Genomic DNA, 16178 nt, shown 5'->3' with positions numbered 1-16178 from the left:
CCTTCACATGGACAGACTTTGGAAGCAGCTGCCCCTAGGGGAGGGCAGAGGGGAAGGATGAGAATGAGCACTGTGCAGGTGAACTGTGTGATGTGCAGGAAAAGCGGCATCTGCAGGGGCTGAGAAGTGTGCCGGATCCCACTGCTGTCACACACGTCCCTCAGGCAGCTGCCGACCCCAGGACTTGCTGCTTGGGTTTCAGCATTTCAGTATTTTCTGAAGTTTGTTTTGTTTTGTTGTGTTTGGTTTTTTTTGTTTTTGTTTTCCTTAGAGCCAAACTGGGCTCACAGAAGCCAGTTAAGGGCTGGAAAAAATACATTTACTGGACAGTACCTTATCGAGAGCTGCTACCCAGCTGCTTTGTGCAGATAGCAGACCAAACACGAAGTGACTTGCAGCACTTGTGGTTAATAAGCTGATTGCTCCCATCTTCTTCTGATGCTGAACCTTGGAACCTGAAAGCAAATTCTCACCTAGGGAAGGGGCTTAGATTTTAAGACAACTTCATAGAGCAAAGAAATAAAGAGGATAACCTGCCTCTCCACCTCTATTTTGTCCCTTTACATTGCAAATCCTTTCACGTGGAACCACAGTTTCTGCCTGGAAGGTATGATGAGGTGGTGAAATTAATGCCTGTGAGTGCACTCAGTAATTGCATTACTTAGGTATTGAATGGATAAACACTATTTCTAGGTCTAGAGTACAAAAATGCTATGAGCAGTCTGACTCAGTGCCTCTAGCACATCTATTTATTATCTTTTCAAGACTATTGCACATACCATATCCCTCAGAGCCAGGTTAATTTAAAACCATTGCAGAATAACACCCTCCCAACACAACATATAAGTTAATACACAGATTATTAGGCTTTTCACACTGTAGAGTCCTGTTACTGTGCCTATAAAGAATACAAGCAATTAAAAAAGTGCAGTTCAGCAAAATTAGTGATTATATATTAATAAACATCTTAAAGTCACAAGTTGGTGACGATATCCATACTGTTACAGTGAAGTCCTATTGCCACAGAAAATAAGGAAGGTGAACTTCCCATTCTTCCTTCTCTGGAAACACTGATTATCCAACCAGAAATGCACCACTTGTTTGGAAGCCTCACACTCTGTCCTGGCACAGGACACGAGGAAACCACAGAGAAACTTCCTTCGCTGTTAATTCTCTTTTTCTCTTCTCTTGATTTTGCCTCTTCCCACTGAGAACTATTTCTAACTTTACACATTAATGCCTGCAGCTTCGCTATTAAAAGTAATAGTTCAAACTCTCTAACCCCCCCTCAGAGCAGATCCTCAGGTAATCAGCATGATCACTGGGATTTAACAAGGCTAACGTGAAATAACGTTAACAAAACATTGAATACAATGCAGAGTCACACAGGATGCTTCCCATCGAACTGGGAGAGGGAAACCTGCTGTGATCCTGTCTAAAACAACAGTGCTTATTCCTGCAGTCCCCTGTCTGTGAGAGGCACTGGCAGACCTTCAGGCAGTCCCACTTTGTCCCCTCATCCCTGCACACAGAGGGAAAAGCAGAACAAGAACCTCCAGATGCACACCAAAAAGGACATAAACCCAGCAGCTGCTCCTCCAGAAGAAGGGTTAATGGAAGAAATACTGATGACACAAGAAGAAGAAACTACAGGCTGGGCAGTAGCTGGAAAAGTGGGGCAAGGAAATGACTTATCAAGGTGCTGGAGCGAACCTTTGAAATGGTATCTTTAAATCCAGAGGCTTCCTCCATGGGTGGAGAATTCTGGCTACCAGAAAAGTCATTCACCTCCAGGCAGGAGCTGAGACACATTCCCAGGCCCCAGAGCATTGACACAGCCTGTGTAGACACCACATCACAGACAGGTGACAGTGTCAGGGGGCGGCTTCCTCCACCTTCATCGTGCTGAGTTAATGGTCAAGCTACAGACCCATTTCCTGGTTAAATAACATCCAGAGGCTGAGGCTCCCTTTGACTCAAGATAGGCACAGTTTCCAGAGCCTTTTACCTCAATGCTGCAAGGGAGAAAGAAAGACATGATTACTTTGATACCCACGGTCAAATATTGGGACAGAGCAGAGGCAGCTGTGGGTTCTCTTGAACAAAGCCCGATTTGCCACAGGCAAGGCATCCCAGGAGGAGAATGGCAGCTTGTGTTTGAAGGGAACACCATGGGGGTTTTCTTTTTTTTTTACTGGGACTTTGTGCCCAGAATACAAAATGTAGGACCTGTAGTGCTCCTGAATCTTGTCTAGTGATCACTTAATACGAAACACACCGTTGGACCAGAGACTGGAACTTAGGTTTCCCTTTCTCAAGGATGCTGTGCTATCAAGACTGGTGCCAGCTTTGTCTTCCACATCCTCCTAGACAGCTAAAATGTTCCAGCAGAAGGTGTGAAAGAAATCTCTGTCTCATTTCTCTCTTCCTCAGAAGAGAATGGGGCACTGTGGTTCAGGGGGTGGTGGAAATCAGGAAGTGAGCCTCAGTTCCCACGCTATAGATGTCCCTGTATAAGAGGTGAGAGACACCTTCACCAGCTCTGTTTGAAAACAAAGTGCTAAAATGTTCTGTGGATAGGGCCAACCCAACTAGAACAGTCTCTGGAAAAGCCAAGGGACAAATCCCCACGACTGGAACAACATCTGAGCTTACACATCGAGGTGTTCGCCCTCCTTAAAGACAGGAGGGGCAGGGGGAGGCAAAGCACTGAGGCAGAAGTCTAAGAATGGGAAGAACTTCATCACTGACAATGAAAGTATCAGTGGATGCTTGTATTGCAGGCAGGGGATTAAACAAGTGGGAAGGACTTCCAGTGGGAGGAACAAACTGCCCCACGGCTGACACCAGTGGGGAAACAACACAGGGCCATGACCACACAGCAGCTCCTGCAACATAAACTCACAGCTTCCCCTTTCCCTCCTGCAGCCTTTTTTGTAGGAACATTTTACAAGAAGTGTGAAAACGTCTCCTAGAAGTCTCCCAAATCTCTTTGCTGTAAACCTCATCCAGGTTACACGGGGGTCTGTACTTTTGCAAAATATATGCTATAAGGAGGAATTTGTGTTATTGTAACCCTCTATTCCTCCACTGGTTGCTTTGGGTTTTGGTGGTCTCCTGGTTTACATTTCACTTTGCCATCCTGTTGGTTGCCATGAGCTCCTGTTTTATGTTCCTTCTGAACACTACAAATTTATCTCCCAACTTTCACCCCTCACACTTGTATCAATGCTATGTGGAATCTTTATTGCATTCCATTCTCTCTCAGTAATCATCCCTCCTACCTAACTACAGATATTTCCTTCAAGGCACTGTCTGTATCTGTATTAGTTATCTTTTCTTACTCCCCTATAATCTAGTACCACCAGCAAAACCTCTCAACATCAACTTACAGTTCATTGTCTAATGCTTTTCCATTTACCCAAAAGAACTCTTCGTTTCTTTTGTAGAGTCCAATCCATGGGTCTTGCTTTGTTATCTTCATCATAAAACTCTGTAGGAATAAACCCATATGAGAAAAGAAGTTCATGCTACAAAAATACAGCCCTTGTTGTTTTGCTTTCTAGCCCTGGATCAATCTTGCCTTGGTCTCTGAAGAAACAATATTAAAACCTAAATGTACAGAGTACTGGTGCCTGTGACAGGGTTGACTGACCTAGAGAGAGGCTGTTTTGAAATATCAAGGACTGCCATCAAGGTTTGTAACAGATATGGAGGAATATATTCCCCTAGTTTTTTGTGCAGGGCGGAATCTTTCCTGATATTGTAGTATAATATAGAAAGAGATGCTCCAAACTGTGGTTAGGATATCTCCTAACCCATGTGTCATTAACCTATCTTGATATGATAAAACAGTTAATTAGAGAAAAATGAGTTGCAACAACGTTTATTTACCCTGATAGCTGCCTTCAACTGCCAACAGCTGCCTTGAGTACTTAAAGCTGAGAGCAGCACCAGATTTAACTCAGATAAGCCCTCAGGCATTTTTAAAAATCAGCTGATAAAAGTGACTTTCTGTTTTCAGGGAGAGAAGGCAGGAAGTTTTCTGCAGGCTGTGGCCCTGAACAGCTCTCTTCAGGAAGTGGGGGACTTCCTGAAAAGGCTGAAATCAGGACACCCCTCTTGTTCCCTTACCAGTTCCTGCTGGTTCCCGATCACCAGGAGGGAAGCGTTGTGCACAGAGCAGTGGCTCTGGCTGGAGTTCCAGTCGGCTTCTTTCTCCGACAGGTAGTAGCATTTCCTCTGGAAATACAGCCAGCCTGGTGGGCACACTTCCAGGGAAGGGCAGGCAGGAAAATCTTTGGCTGAGGAAAGGTTTACTGGGAAAAGACAAAAAACAATCCAACTATTTCTTCCAAAGGGAAAAGATCTCCGGAGCGTTTTATTTTGCTTTCTGACTGCATCATCCCAAATGATCTCAGTTTAATCTTAGCATTATGACCTCTGCCCAGCAGAAATAATTATTGCAAACTAATTAAATACTCTGGATCCAGCACCCTTATGGCTCCTGACATACTTTAAAGGGATGATCAGGGACAGGTTGGTAGAAGGTAGCTGAGAGGAGAATAAAGTATCCTCCAAGGACTCTTCTACAACACAAAAATTTCTGACAACTACATTTTTTACAAGTGTTGCTTCCTCACAGCTGAATTAATAGCTTTGCTTATTAGCACTCCCTAATGCCACTGCAACAAGTAGAACCCTTTCTCCAGCACCTGACTTGTATTTTTTAACCAATATAGAATCACAGAATGGCCTGGATTGGAAGGGAACTTAAAGATCATCTCATTCCAATGCCCTGCAATGGGCAGGGACACCTTCCACTATTCCAGGGTGCTCAGAGCCCCATCCAACCTGGCCTTGGACACTGCCAGGGATGGGGCAGCCACAGCTTCTCTGGGCAACCTGTGCCAGGGCCTGCCCACCCTCCCAGGGAACAATTTCTCCCTGATATCCAATCTAACCCTGCTCTCTGTCAGTTTGAAGCCATTCCCCATGTCCTGTCACTCCAGGCCTTTGGAAATAGTCTCTCTCCATCTTTCTTGTGGGCTCCCTTCATGTCCTGGAAGGCCACAATGAGGTCATCCCAAAGCTTCTCTTCTCCAGGCTGAAAATATCATGGAACATCTATTTAATTTAGAAATAAGGTAAATTCTGAATAAAACCACTTAAGGTTTTGATGAAATTCTGACAACCTAAAACTTCTGTAATTTCTATTACTAATTATTTTTTCTTTTAAAATGACTTACCAAACTGAATACAGGAAACCAAAATGACAGCAGCAGTAAGGACTCCAGCCACTGCTCGCCAGAACCAGATATTGGAGAATAGACCTGAAAAAATAAATGTCAGGATTTAAAAAAAACAAAATAAAACAAAAAACCCACAACCAATTTACAGAGGAGTAGAGCCCCGGACCCATAAAGCTGTTCCAAAAGCAGGCTGGGAGCAGAGCTGAAGGATAGGAAGTCTGTGACATTTAGAACAACAAGAATTCCAAGTTATTTTTAATTACATCATCCAGAACTCGACCTTATAGGAAGGTAGCTCCTGGCACTCCCAAGCCATCAAAAAAAGAGAAAGAAATGAGCATGGGACAAAAGAGGGTGGACGGTAAGTTTGCTGTTGACCTCATACCTAAACGTGGCATGGATAAGTGAAACAGGACAAGTCTTCAGCTCTGCAGCTCCAGATTTCTCCCGTGAAACATCCCCAACTTATCCCAAAGCTTTTCAGGGTTTCCTTTTCTTCCCCGCTCCCTTCCAGGCGTTTGGAGGTGGGAAGGACACACCAAGCCGCCACTGCCCTGCCTTACATCCAACCCTGCAGGCTGCAGCGAGCGGCGAGGAGTCCCCGAGCGGCTCCCAAGGCAGGGCCTTCTCTCGCTGCCAGCACAGGGGTTTTCCAGCCGCCGAGACCGCAGAGGGGAACAGCCCCGCCCGCAGGGCAGGGCGCTCCAGCCCGGACACCGGCGGGAGCGGGACCATCCTCCCCGGAGACCGACTGGAGGGAGGAGCATCCTCGCCCCGGGACCGGCGGCTGCACCGCGGCTCATCCCCGACGGCGCAGCCGCTCCCCGGGGGGGTGTCCCGGCTCTAGCCATGGGATCCCAGCCCAGCCCCTCTCCCTGTGCCCCGTCACCTTTGCGGGATCCCGTCCCAGGCTCCGCGGAGCCGCCGCCCCCTCGGCATCCCATGGGCGCGGACATCACGGGGCCGGAACCTCCCGAGCGTGCGGGGTGGGAGCGGCTGGTCGGGATTCGCTCCCCTCCGTCCTGCTCCTGGTCCAGGTCCCGGCCCCGAGGGTGGGGACAGCCGGCCGGGATGCGCCGTCCTCTTCTGGTGCGTGCATGGTCACGATGCTTTGTGCCTGAATAATAACTCTGGAATTCCCCTGAAATAGGAAACGGGCAGTGGTGTTGTTTTGTTTTGTTTTGTTTTTCTTTAAGAAGAACTTGGCTCCCAGCAGGTCTTGCCCCGGTTCTCTTCTGACATGCGAATTCCAGGACCTGACGCAAAGGCACAAGGCTCTTCTTGTTTTTATTAATTTATTCAATGTTTATTTATTTATTTTCCTCCCTTATACGGAGGAGGAGAGTAAAATGAAGTATTTAAACGCTGATCGCCTAAAACGTGAGCTCTTTGGAAAACATGGCCAGTGATCTGCCTCACCCAGGGGAGTGTAAAGCCCCTGACGATACTGACTTTCCAGCCGTGGGGATGAAGAAGTTACTGTGAATTTCAATCACATCATCCAGAACCTAACCTAATAGCAAGGTAGTTCCTGACACTCCAAAGTGATCCAAAAAAAGAAGGAGACGAGCGTGTGACAGAAGTTGCATGGCTTTTAAGTGCAGACGTCTCATCCGGCGTGTTTTGCACAATTAACTGCTTTCCTTGCAGCAGATCTTGGCTGTGTTGCATGCTCACACAGCCAGAGGGACACAGCTCTCTCGAGTCATCGTTCGGGTTTTGTGCAAGGCTGATAAGGAATTCAGCCAACGGTTTATCCAAAATGAGCATCCTCCTGCACCTGGGGGAGAAACCTCAAATAGAAAAGCGTGTGTGCTTTCACAGCTGTCTCCAATTACTTTGAATGGACTCTGTGCAGTGGTCAGAAAATTATCTCCAGGTGTTTGTATTTACAGATAATAAAGAGTCTGAGCAGTGGGCAGTTGGTGAAAATTGGCTCCAGGTGTTTATGTTTGCATAATAAACAATGAAGAGCCATATCAACCTTACACTTCCATGACTATAGTTTGAGTTGCAGCTGATTTTAGCCTTTGTCTGCAGCAGGTGCTCATTTAAGCAGCTGATTGGGAGGGCTGGGTTGTCCACCATGCCTGGGGTGGCACTTGAGAAGAAATAGAAAGACAAAATGGCAAAGAATAATCCAAAAGTTATGTGCAGCAAGGCTTAAATCATGGTGGCTTTGTGGAGATTCGGGAACTGAAGATTCCAGGGAGAGGGAGGAGGTGATGGGTCCAGAGAGCACAAGCTGCAGACACTTCGAAGTGTTTGGCAAGACACGAATCCAGAGGGGCAGAGACTGAGAGCAGGGTGTGGAATTAGGGCAGCAGAGAGGTTCAACATGCAGTGGGATATGAATGTCTGCACAGCTGGTATTCTAAGAACAGGTTATTCAGCATTTACTCACTCGGAAGGAGTGGCTTTCTCTCTTACCATTCGGTCCTGCCTCTCTCTGAGGTCAAAAATGGCACTGTGGCTTATAACCACAGAGCGTTCACCAGTGAGTACTCTTTCATTCTCACCCACTGCTACAGAAGATAATTTTTGGCAGCTGCAGGAGGCTCTCCAGGCTGGCAAAACCCCTGAGAACCCATCACACACTCAGTTGTGAATCATTTCGTTCTCTGAAACTCCTGTAGTTATTAACCCCAGACACTTATAACGGAGACACTCTGTCTTTACTTTCCCTGATCGGTCTGCCTGACAGGCCCACAGGCAATTTCTCAAGTGAAGATTGATAAACAAGATAGGAATTTCTTAATGGGAAAAAGGACAAAAATAGCCCCCAGTTGAATCACATGAAAATGACTTTAAAATGTTGCCACGATGTAGGGAGAAAGATGGAAACATTCTGAGTAAAGAATGTGGCATTTTGTAGCAGGGGTCCCATGGGACAGATTCAAAAAGTTAAAGATGGATTCTGTGATGCTGCCTCCTGCTTGCTGCTACCACAAATGATGTTACTTTTATCACTTACTAGTCATAGGATCATGAAATGGTAGAATGAGCAATAAAATATCTCTGAAGGTCCCTGAGACAATGTGCACACAAAGGGAGTTAGGATGATCTAGAAAATCCTCATACATGCAACACAGCTTCCTGGCTCCTACTTATCTGCATTTCAGTGCATCAGACTGGTGCCTCCTCACCCTAGAGGTAAATTAGGGGGAAAATATCTCTTACATTGAGGAAGGATCAAAATTCCGTGTTCTTCTCCTCTCTCACAGAGCTCCTGTGCTGTCAGAGGGGAGATTCAGGCTGTGACTGTGCCTGAGATGGGCATTTACACATCCAGACAGCAAAAGTGACTGAAATGCATCCAAAACTTGCAGTGTTGTGCGAGAGCCTCGTGACTCCCAACTTAAAAACCCTTTGCTCCAAGCCCCATCCAACCTGGTCTTGGAACACTTCCAGGGATGGGGCAGCCACAGCTTCTCTGGACAAGCTAATTTACCCTGCTCTTGGTTGGCTTGTCAGTTCATCTCCATCCCCCTCCTCAGCCAACAGAAGAACTACCAGTGAGTTCTCCGAGGCTTTAGTCAGACCTTGAGGGATTTGTACCCCAAAAAAGACCTTGATTTCTGATAGGATTGCTATTTACTTGTTCATAGCACTTGTGTGTTGCTATTATTGAGTAGAAGACATAGCTGTCATCCTCCAGAAATGACATTCTTAGCACTGAAGATGACTTGAGGGAGGACAGGAACAAGAAGGGAGGGTTGGTACACGGAAGGTAAAGCATTGCAGTGTTGTAACAACAATATTTTTGAATTCTTGAAACAATAATGATAATATTATTGAATTCTTGAAATAATAATAATAATATTATTGAATTCTTGGAAACAATATTAGTAAGCTGAATAAAAGGAGAAAAATGTCAGAAATGAGCATGACAGTGAGGTTAAGGTGGAAACCTCAGATGACATAAAGCTGTTTAATTACCTGTATCTCCAGAACCTGATGATCTGGTCCTGATAAAGATTAGTAGCTGTACTCTCTGTAAACGTTATGTTCCAGTAATCTCCCCGTATTTCTCTATAGATAATACATGTTCCATCACAGAGCAACCACCAGGTTCAGCACCTTGAAAAGCCACTCACCTTGTGAAGCCTTTGCAGCCACAAACCAAGAAAAAAAAGGTTCCAAAAAGCCCGACTGTGGATTTCACCCGCTGAGTTTGGTGTCCCCTGCACAGGGAGCAGTGCCAGATGTTTCTCCCCAGGGTGTCTGCAGGCTGTGCCTCTGCTCCAGGAAGCTTTTGGGGGGCCACACTGAAGGGAGGCTGTGCAGCCTCCTTGTCAGCCAGAGGTGCTGGTGCTGATAGGTCCTGTCTGAGCCAAAGAGGAGAAGAGGGAAGAGCACGTGCACGCACAGAGGTCACCTGTGGCTTTTGAAGTGGTGGCTCACCCTGCCATGAGCTCCACAGAGCTTCTCACCCCCCTCTCCTGCCCAGCATCCTGTGCATGTGTCTTTGGGCTGCAGCTGGTGGAGCAGAGCACCTTCCCCCACAGGCATGGAGTGACATCTGGGCTGCTCAGAAAGGTTTATTTCCCTGAACTGGGTCTGTTTAACACCTCTTCTGCCCAGCTGAAGGTGCTGTAGCCAGGGCTGCCCTCCCTGGGGGACCAAAAAGGATTTTGTGTGAGAAGTGCAGTGAGAGACCTGCCTGGGGTGATGGGTCTGCAGAGATATCAGACCATCTCATGGTGTCTCAGAAGTATGTGTTCCTCCCCACACCCCTCCTCTTTTTTCCCCATCTTGTTTTGATTTTTTTTTTCCCCTCTGTCTTGTGTTACACTTTTGGTTTGCCTGCTATTGAACCACTATCTGCTGTTCTTGCTTTTTGTTAGTGAACTACTGCCTTGTTGCTTAGTTACTTCAATACAACAGCTTCTGGGCTTTTTAATGGTTTGAGGGTTTCTTTTAAGAACCTCGCCTTCATTCGCTGTTTCCTCCCCAAAGCTGAAATCCCTTGGTGGTGATTTTTGCCAAGATACTCAGGCCATTTTTTCCATCAAGTGTGTCCTGACTGATACAGTCATGGCCAGCTGACCACACACAGAATCTGCCCCTGGCCTGCTGTTTCTTACTGCATTTATTTAGCACTTATCAGAAAACTGCAGTATAGTCTGTCTGGTGAATCTCTTTTGTGTCTGTCTTTCTTGCTCTCTGTTGGATCGTAATTACTACATCTCAAGCACAAAGAATTTGAGAGTGCAAACGGCGGCTACACAAAAGTCTTGCTTAGACTGACCTGTTCCAGTTGCTGCTCTGTATATTAAGCACCTTTTGCACTGTCTGAGGCAGGATGGACCAGCCCCCCTTTATGAACCCACATTGCCCTCAGAATTTACCCACAGGGAGGAAGAACGTGTTTCTGAGCTGCACAAACCCCACGTTCCTCACGACACAGCAAGTTCTGAAGCTTTGGAAACTCAAGACACTGATGCCTGAGTCACTTCCCAGCAAAGGCGGCCACAGGGAGGCCGTGAATTGTATTTACTGATGTTTCTTGGATTTAACCCTCCATCATCAGAAGATGAATTATGTTTCAGTTCTCATTTTGGGTATGACAGGAAAAAGAAAGCAGTTCCTCCTGAAGGTTGGGCAGGGGAGGGAGCTCTGAGTCACGCCCAGTGCAGTGTCCTCGTAAGAGCAGCAGTGAGAAGAAAGGACAGGGGAGAGCAAGAATGGCAGAAAATATTTGCACTGACCTGAACCTGCCTGAGCCAGCCAGACCCCGAGCCCAGCAGGTCACTGATGTGCAAGGTGGGTCACTTGGTGTGCACTGAGCTGTCTTTGCAGTCTTCAGTTCGTCTCCCACATCTTTTGGAGGAGTGCCAGGGAGCACCAAAGCCCCAAAGGGCACAAGGGAAACGTGGGGGCCAGTGCTGGGATAAATGGGCAGGTGGGGTGTCCAGGTAAGGCTGGGATTGTGATGATGCCTGCTTTTCATTTGTTTAGGTGCAAGTGGGAGGGAGAGTCTCTTGTGTGATATAAAGAGTAGTTTTTATCAATTTTGGAGACTGTTGTCCAGCTGAACATCCACTGGCCCTGAGCCAGGCTGGTTCTCCCCCAGCACACTGAGTCCTGCAGCAGAGGGCTCAGGGTTGAGTGTCTCCTGTTGCTGGTGTTTGCAGCAGTCTCAGGCACAGGCTGTTTGTGCTCCCTGAGCACAGCAGGCATTGCCTCAGGGCTTTCCCTCTTGGCTCTGCCTGTGCAAACTGCTTGTTGAATGCATCAGGTGTAAAATGTTTCATGGGCAGGTTGAGTTTGATTTAGTATAAAAGACCTTGGAAAATTCTCACCTCTGTTTTAGCTTTCTTTAATGCCCTAAAAACTGTTGCATAAACCTTTGCACTGGTTTTGCTACACCTGCATAACATTACTTCCTAAAATAACAGACTTCATACATTGTGTCTCTGTATTTATGTTTCTCTTTTTCCTTTCATTTCTTTTAATTTACCTATCTCTTTGGCAGAAATGATTTTCTGCCATTCTGTGCTTGTCTTTTGCAGAAAATGTGAACCCTCCTTGTCTGTTTCCAATTGGAGGAGGTGATGTGAAAAGGTCACTTCCAGCCTAAAGCATTCCATGGCTGCGTGGTCAGGACGGCAGGGTTGATTTTCACAGATCTTCTCTGGAGCATTCTTTTGATTTTCTTAGTTTGAATTCCCGTTAGATCGGTTACCTTCTAGTTCCTGGGTGCCAAAAGACCTTTAAGATTGAGGTAACAAAACAGCATCAGCAATACAGCCATCTCCCACCTCATGTCCCTTGGAATTGGTTAATACATCCCTGTTTTATGGGATGCCTTCCAGTTCATGTGTCTCCTCACAAACACCTGCTCTGAAATGGGAGATCCACCCAGTTCTTACTCAGTCAACCCTGATACAAAGGGTTAATTCAAATTCTCTACTCTGGCCTTATCTTCTCGATGTTTCCTACCCCTTTTTATCTTCTCTTTCAGAGGCCCCCTCTCCTTGGGGCAGTTCCCCTCTCTTAACACACCCACACTCCAGCTGTGCTTACACAATCTTCTACTGTGAGGACTCTCTCCCCTGTACCCTGTTCCTGAAGCACATTCCATACTGGGATGCTGTTCAGTTCCCCAGGTGTCCAGAGCTGTCTGGGAAGCACCAGGACATTCAGCCTGGCTTCAGCAGGCAAACCTGGAAAGCCTGAGATTCCCAGGGTGAGCCTGGCAAGGGCATCTTGGAAAGAAGAGGAAGGGGCTTTTTTTCCAGCCATTTTCCAGCCATTCTCTGATCTTTATTTTTCCTGTCTATCTGTAGATAAAAGCTGCTGCTCCAGAAAACGTGTTAGTGTCGTAGTTGCTGTACTGATCGTGATAAACCTTGTCCAGTTCATCGTCCTGTGTCGGATAATCATGCGTAAGTTCAGCTCCAAGTGCAGTAACAGCAATTAATGGTGACTCTCGCTCCATGACTGATGCCCAGGCCATGACATCCAAAGCCAGTGTCGACAGAAGGACAGGTAGAAGGCAAAGGGACCCATTTTTTAGCCAGTGGTGGCGGTAAGAAAAGAAATCCGTGATAGAGTCGAGTGTGTTGAAGGTATGAAATTCCAAAAGAAAAAAAGCCAAAACCCAGTTGAAAACCTGACAATATTCGAACGATGCAGAATTTACTAAACAAATATTTTAAAGAAACAAAGTCAGGATTAGGTAATGCCTGTTAATATTATGATTGCAATCCATGAGAATATTTCAAGTTGATGATATTGTATCGTCTCACCAAGATGTCCATAACACCACATATCTTAAAATAATTATGAATAAAAGCTAATTTGAAAGAGGCAGCTCAGTCACAGCTTATGAAAATTTGTTTCCACCTTCAAGGAATAAGTTCTGGATTCCATATATGGCTGCTGGGTTTTTTCCATCCTTTGATAGCTGAACAAGCTTGAGAGGCTTCCACAATGGGTCACAACTGATGAAGGTTTCTCAAACCTCACAGGAACTCTGCTGTCTCATCCTGGCCTGGGGGAGCAGCACTGCTGGAGCAGCTTCCAGCTGGGGCACAGGAGGGCTCTGCCCCAATGTGTGCCTGGGCTGTTTGGGGCAGGAGCAGAGGCTGGGTGGGAAGGGGCTGAGCCAAGGGTGCATTGGCTGGAGCCCTGAGCTCCCCAACACGGCTCCTGTCTGCTCTTGCTGTGGTTCTGAGTGTGCATCCCAGTCCCCACCACTCTGACAAGGTGGGGGCAGTTCTGGCTCAGGTTCAGAGTTTGGCCCTTTGGAAATCTGCCCCAGAGCAGGAACCACAGTTTGGCTTTGTTTTGCCTTCCAGTGGATGAGCAAAGTGAAGTTGCCAATCCGTAAATCAAAAAGTCCAGGAGAGCTCTGAGAGTGGCTGGCCAAATGGTCATTTATTCCAAGCAGGAATTGTATTTTTATTTTCCAGACCATCTGACTGGATGCAGCCCCTGTAATTCAACAACACAGTCCCCAATCCCTGAAAAAAAGCCACTGGGTAGGTAATGCTCTGTGATTCCAGAGTTCCCAGAAGCCTGTTGGATTGCCTATGAAGGGCAGCTCTGACGAGGTGGGGGCAGTTCTGGCTCAGGTTCAGAGTTGGGCCCTTTGGAAATCTGCCCCAGAGCAGGAAGGACTATTCTGAGGGGTATTTTTTAATGGATGAGCAAAAAGGTAGGATGGGAATTCTATGCTGGGTGATGGGGATGTCAGAGAAGTCCAGGACAGTTTTGGCAGTGTTTGGAAAAATAATCCTTCATTCCAAGCAGAAATTGTATTTTTATTTTCCAGACCATTCAACTGTAAGCAGCCCACAGGACTCAACAACCTTGCATCAAGTCCCTAAAGAGCCCCCAGGCAGGTCATTCCAATGCTCTGTCATTCCAAAGAGAGTTTCCAGAAACGTGGTGGATTGCCTGTGAAGGGCAGCAGGAGAGGGGCTGTGTCTGGATTTTGTTCAGAAGGGAAACAAAACCACAAACCTTCTGCCATCTCAGGAACCAAAACCTTATCCCAGACACTCCCAGGATGAGCTCTGGAGAACAGACAGGTTTCCCATTTGCATCCCCTTTAGGAGCAGGGTTGGGTCAGCTCTGCATTCCTGTCCCAGAGGGAAGAGCTGATGCCTCTCTCCTGCCAGGGCAGAGCACTCTGTGGGTCTGGGGGTCTGCTGACAATTCTAAGCAGGACCACACAGGTGGCTCTAATTTCTCTCTTACCTCTCTTTTGTCGTGGGATGGTTTTGTGAGTGTGAACATGGATTTTCCCACACCTCTTCTTCCCTCCTGCAGCCTGCCCCAACCAGTGGGAAAAACACGGCAGAAAATGCTACTTCTTTCCTCCATACAAAGAACAGGACTGGAATGGTTCCCGTGAGGAATGTGCTGCCATGGGTTCAGACCTGGTGGTCATTGACAGCGAGGATGAACTGGTGAGATCTCAATCCCTGGAGCTGTTCCAGGGTTGCTCCAGGGCAAAGGCTGAGGAGTTGCACTGGGGTCTGCTCCTGTGGGATGTCTTTGGGGTCTCCAATCTGCTGCCAGCCCCTGACACCCCCAGCTGGAGAGGGAGCAAAGCCCTTCAGAGGAAGATGCATCCTGGGGGTTTATTTATTCTTTTCATAAGATTCCTGAAGGAAGAGTGATGATCTTAAGTAAAAATGGAAAACTTCAGCCTCTGGAAGTGTGGAAAGAGTTGGTGATGCTGGATGCTCTCTGTGCCCTCTGTGTTGGCCATTTAGCACTAAGCTTTCTATTCCTCTGCTGAAGAAAATGTAAGTTTAATATCTTGCCGTGGTTTGCTTCCTTTCCAGCGTTACCTCACTGAGCGATCAAGATACAAGTACTACTTTCTTGGTCTCACACGCTCTGAGAGGGAGCAGAAGTGGAGGTGGATTAACAGCATGGAACATGACCCAGCCCTGTAAGCTCATTGCAGCAAGTCCCTGTCAGGCAACGTCTGGAAAGAGGGAAAAACCCCAAACCCAGAGCAGAGAGTGGAGAGCACAAGTGAGATCAGGGCCAGAGAAGGGGAGGAACCTGATTCCTTGAGATACAGGTGCTTCAGCACATCCCTGTGACAAGGAAAAGGGAGCCTTGAAGTCCCGTGGGAACACAGGCAGTCCCATCAGGATGGCAAGAGAGGACACAGCTGGAGTTCTGGTGGGGAAGGAAGGAAGGATCTGAGTGATGGAGTTGTGTGGGGAAAGGGAGGATAGAGGAGACAGGGACAAGAGGGAGTGTGATGTCAGCTCCACTGGATGGAGGAGACCAAAGCAGGGAAAGGTCTCTGCATGAGAAAGCTTTGCCCAAATACTTTTGTTGAGAGCTGGGGAAGAAAAGTGAGGAATGGGAGAGAGACTCCAAGAAGGCGGTTTCTGCTCCCACTGACAAGAACAGAGCTTGGCAGCAGGGCCAGGGGCCACTGTGCTTTCACTGCATCACATCCAGCTGTGTCAGGAATGCAGCTAAACCTGGCTTTCTCTTCCTCTTCAGGTTTGATATAATTGGACATTTTCGTGACTATCACTGCACAGTCATTGGATTTGGTGAAGTAGAAACGTGCACCTTGTGGTGGATCTCCAACAACTGAAAATATGTGTGAAAGAGCTGCAACAATGTCAGAAAGGTAGAAGGGGAGCTCAAAAGAAGAGATTGAAGAAAGAATGTTATCTCCAGCTTCCTGTAGGAAATGCAGAAAGGATTTGTCTCCTTTACCTTCAGCTGCCCAAATCTCCAATCAAAGGGACTCCTGCAGCCCCTCCAGACCCCTTGCCAAGCTCAGCCCCTCCTTTCCCAGGATGGGAGTGTGAGACTGGATGGATGCCCCTCCAGAGGACCCTGCCTTTGCCCACAGTGCCAGTCTGGGACTTGCTCCTCCCAGAGCTCTGACTTTCAGGCAGCCCTGGCAGGCAGATGAGTCCAGCCTGGGGGACA

At 47.2% G+C, this 16178-nt stretch overlaps 1 protein-coding gene and 1 long non-coding RNA gene across 4 annotated transcripts; one reads left to right on the top strand and one right to left on the bottom strand.

The window, feature by feature from the left end:
- Positions 1–196: 196 nt before the first annotated feature.
- LOC126644818 (C-type lectin domain family 2 member L-like) lies at positions 197–6281 on the bottom strand. 3 transcript variants are annotated; one of them, XM_050324597.1, is made up of 5 exons: positions 6142–6281; positions 5250–5333; positions 4135–4319; positions 3393–3493; positions 197–2015 (listed from the first exon to the last, which is right to left on the bottom strand). In XM_050324597.1, exons 1-5 carry the CDS (start codon positions 6206–6208, stop codon positions 1898–1900), a joined length of 555 nt encoding a protein of 184 aa, XP_050180554.1. In that variant the 5' UTR covers positions 6209–6281; the 3' UTR covers positions 197–1897. The 3 variants fall into 3 exon arrangements, with proteins under 3 accessions (XP_050180554.1, XP_050180555.1, XP_050180556.1); XM_050324598.1 differs by lacking the exon at positions 6142–6281 and adding an exon at positions 5638–5947; XM_050324599.1 differs by having other exon boundaries at positions 1890–2015; positions 3422–3493.
- Positions 6282–10921: 4640 nt separating this feature from the next.
- Positions 10922–14107, top strand: LOC126644825 (uncharacterized). The gene is made up of 4 exons (XR_007630022.1): positions 10922–11018; positions 12545–12643; positions 13673–13741; positions 14035–14107. It is a non-coding gene; the product is annotated as an uncharacterized LOC126644825 (long non-coding RNA).
- Positions 14108–16178: the final 2071 nt, after the last annotated feature.

Source organism: Myiozetetes cayanensis, unplaced genomic scaffold, assembly GCF_022539395.1.
Source record: "Myiozetetes cayanensis isolate MyiCay16 unplaced genomic scaffold, myiCay2020 scf3, whole genome shotgun sequence".
In the NCBI taxonomy this organism is placed as follows: Eukaryota; Metazoa; Chordata; class Aves; order Passeriformes; family Tyrannidae; genus Myiozetetes; species Myiozetetes cayanensis.
The sequence above is the reverse complement of the archived record's forward strand: the minus strand, read 5'-3'. Positions and strand labels throughout refer to the sequence as shown.